General features: G+C 34.7%; 1 protein-coding gene across 1 annotated transcript; it reads right to left on the bottom strand.

The window, feature by feature from the left end:
• Positions 1-2,025: 2,025 nt before the first annotated feature.
• On the bottom strand, positions 2,026-2,979 carry LOC101962556 (olfactory receptor 4S2). Its single transcript, XM_005341543.2, has one exon. The coding sequence runs from the start codon at positions 2,977-2,979 to the stop codon at positions 2,026-2,028; it is 954 nt and encodes a 317-aa protein (XP_005341600.2).
• Between the last annotated feature and the right edge of the window lie 283 nt (positions 2,980-3,262).

The raw sequence follows: 3,262 nt of genomic DNA, 5'->3' as shown, positions 1-3,262 counted from the left end.
CTTCATTGATTTCTCTTTGATTTTTAGGAGATCCACCTCTCCCTTTCTTTCCTTTTTTCTTCTCTTGCTTCCATATATGAGAGAAAACCTACAACCCTTCACTGTTTGAATTTGACTTGTTTCACTTAGCAAGATTTTCTTTTATTTATTTCATTTATCCTTGTGGCTGAACAAAATTCTATGGTGTTTATATACCACATTTTATTTATCCATTCATCCATTGATGGATAACTAGGCTGATCCCATAGTCTGGCTACTGTGAATTAGGCTGTTATAAACATGTGTATGCATGTATCACTGTAGTAAGTACCAAGGAGCTATACACTCATTAAAAAAAAAAAAAAAAACCTTTATAAGTGTTCAAAAGTATCCTTCTGGTAAATGTACAGCATGGAAAATGTCCCAACCTGTATAATGCTCTGAAATTAGAAAAAAAAATGTAGATTAAAAAAAACGGATATTACTGTTAATCTTTACAAAAAACATGCAAATAGCAATGAAATTTTTAGTATACCTTTAGAACTATTAAAATTCATGTTCCTTCCACAAGTGGATGTTCTGATTTTGGATTAAGAACTGGAAAGAGTCTGAGTTTTCATGATTCTTGTTCAACTCCTTCCCAGGAATCACTACAAATCCTCTGGCTCCTCCAACAGGGACTAACTCAGGAATATTCATAAACAAATTTAACTTTATAAAGTAGTTGGTGAAAACTTGAATACTCTATCATTGTTTTACTTACTGGTCTCAGTGAATCAAAAACATGGCACCTACTACTTCTAAGCAACATCAGACAATCAATTACTTAGTAAAGACTTAAAACAAAGAGTATAGTGGACAGAAGTTACCAAATGCATGATATTTATTTATTGTATGGTTTTACAAGCTCAGCTCCATTTTAGCTCTCTGGTCAGCATAACACATGGGGACACATATTCACAAGACCTGTTTGCATTGTATCAACTGGATAGAACACTTAAGTTTTAGGAATATGAACAATTATAATGTCTCAGCTTTTTGAATTGTTTCTTGACATTGCATTGACTGCAAGGAAAATAACAGAGAAATCTGTTTATATTGTAGATTCTTGTAGACCCTTAACTTGTGCCAAATTGATAAGAGTTTCTTTTACAATTTCCATTTGTGCATGAAAAAAAATGCTCTCAAGGTAATTATCATGAGATTGTAAAACATTGACTGAGTCCTTTTGAAATTTAAGAATACAGAGGCACACAGAGATCCAGCAAATGAATGTCTAAAGTGGTAAAATCAACACGAATTTGTATTGTTCAAGCACAATGCCTAAACATGTTTTTTTAGTTTCAAATTTAGAATCTTGTGGATTTTTAAACATTTTTTCTTTACCTTTATTTCTGTGTATACATCAACTCTGTATGTCATTTTTAAGTACTATTGTCCTTTCCATTAGTAATGTTCATAATCCACACCCAGCCACAGACACAAACCTAAGAATCTAATCTAATCTATTTTTTTTTTTCTTTTTCCAGCTTGGGTGTTATCTCTTTGACATTCTGCAAACACTTCCACTCTCAGGCCAGCCTTACTAGGTTTAGTTTTCTCCATCTTTTGGAGAATTTAAATTAGCAAACTGAGCTTATGTATTCTACAATCCTTGCAATATGTACATATGAAAGCTCAATATGTACCAATTAGAGTTCAAAACCCTAGAAATACCATTAAATAATACTTCTTAGCATATTCTCATTATAAAAATAGAAAAATTTGAAATGGAAAAGAAAACAATGATTCTAAACATAATCCTGCTTAAAATTATTAGTAACAGAAATACTTCATCATACAGATTTAAAGAAATTACCTGATTACAAAGTAAGTACGATAATATCGATCATACTTTTCCTCTGTAAAATATGTAATTCTTTCATTTGTTCACCCCTAAAATCCTCTGACTTCGTTCTGATGATCTTCACTATACAGAGAGTTAATCATAGTGTAGAACATTTAAGATAACTCATAAGACCACTGGGTTTTAATTAATACTTCCAACTATTTTCCTTTTGGTCCAAACAACTTCTTGCCCCACAGTTTCTTCATAGCATTTTTTACTTCTGCATTTCTCAGTGTATAAATTAGAGGATTCAACATTGGAGTGATAATGGTGTAAAATACAGCCACCATCTTATCCTCTGAGAAGGTAGTGTCAGGCCTCATGTACATAAAAGTACAGGGACCAAAAAAGATGATGACCACTGCAATGTGGGAGCCACAGGTGGACAGAGCTTTGCGTCTTCCTTCTGCGGACTGTTTCCTCAGAGTCACCAGAATGACACTGTAGGAAAAGAGCAAGATTGCAAAGCTCCCTAGACTAATGGTACCGCTGTTGGCTATCACAACAACACCAACAATATAGGTGTCTGTGCAGTCAAGTTTCAGCACAGGGTGGATATCACAGAAGTAGTGATCAATCTCATTGGGTCCACAAAAGGGTAATTGGACTACCAGAGCCACTTGGATAAGGGAGTGTATGAACCCACCTATCCATGTCCCCAGCAACATTTTATTGCACCTCTCCCTGTCCATGATGGTCATATAGTGCAGGGGTTTGCAGATGGCCACATAACGATCATAGGCCATTACAGTAAGGATGAAGATCTCAGTACAACCAAAGAAATGCTCTCCAAAGAGTTGCAGCATGCATCCCACATAAGAGATAGTTTTTTTCTTTGCTAACAGATCAACAATCATCTTGGGTGCAGTGACTGAAGAATAACAAATGTCTACAAAAGACAAAAAGTTGAGAAAGAAATACATAGGAGACTTGAGCAGGTTGCCTGTGCAAACTGTCAGCATGATGGTGAGGTTTCCCACAAGAATGACTGCATAGAAGAATGAGAACAGCACAAAGCAGACCTTTTCAACTTCTGGGTTCTGGGAAAGGCCCCAGAAGATGAATTCAGTTACATTGTTTATTTTTTCCATGGGATGAGTCCATGAGGCCATGTTCCCCAGAGACAAATTACCTGAAGGACACATGAAAAGGAACACAATCATTTTTTTCTAACTCAGAACAAAGAGATATTTCTAGTACTAGATAATAGAAAAATGGGTAGTTACTCCTGACTGGTATACATATGTGAAAATGAATTGCATTTTTTCCATTATGTTACTTCTATATTATATCTATTTTCTTCACTTCAGATGAAGAAACAATGTCCAGATAGATAATTTAAATCCCCTTTGTAACCAGGTATATTTCCTCCTTTGCTCTTTATTAAGGTTTATT

The sequence above is a fragment of the Ictidomys tridecemlineatus genome, chromosome 4 (genome assembly GCF_052094955.1).
Source record: "Ictidomys tridecemlineatus isolate mIctTri1 chromosome 4, mIctTri1.hap1, whole genome shotgun sequence".
Classification (NCBI taxonomy): domain Eukaryota; kingdom Metazoa; phylum Chordata; class Mammalia; order Rodentia; family Sciuridae; genus Ictidomys; species Ictidomys tridecemlineatus.
The sequence above is the reverse complement of the archived record's forward strand: the minus strand, read 5'-3'. Positions and strand labels throughout refer to the sequence as shown.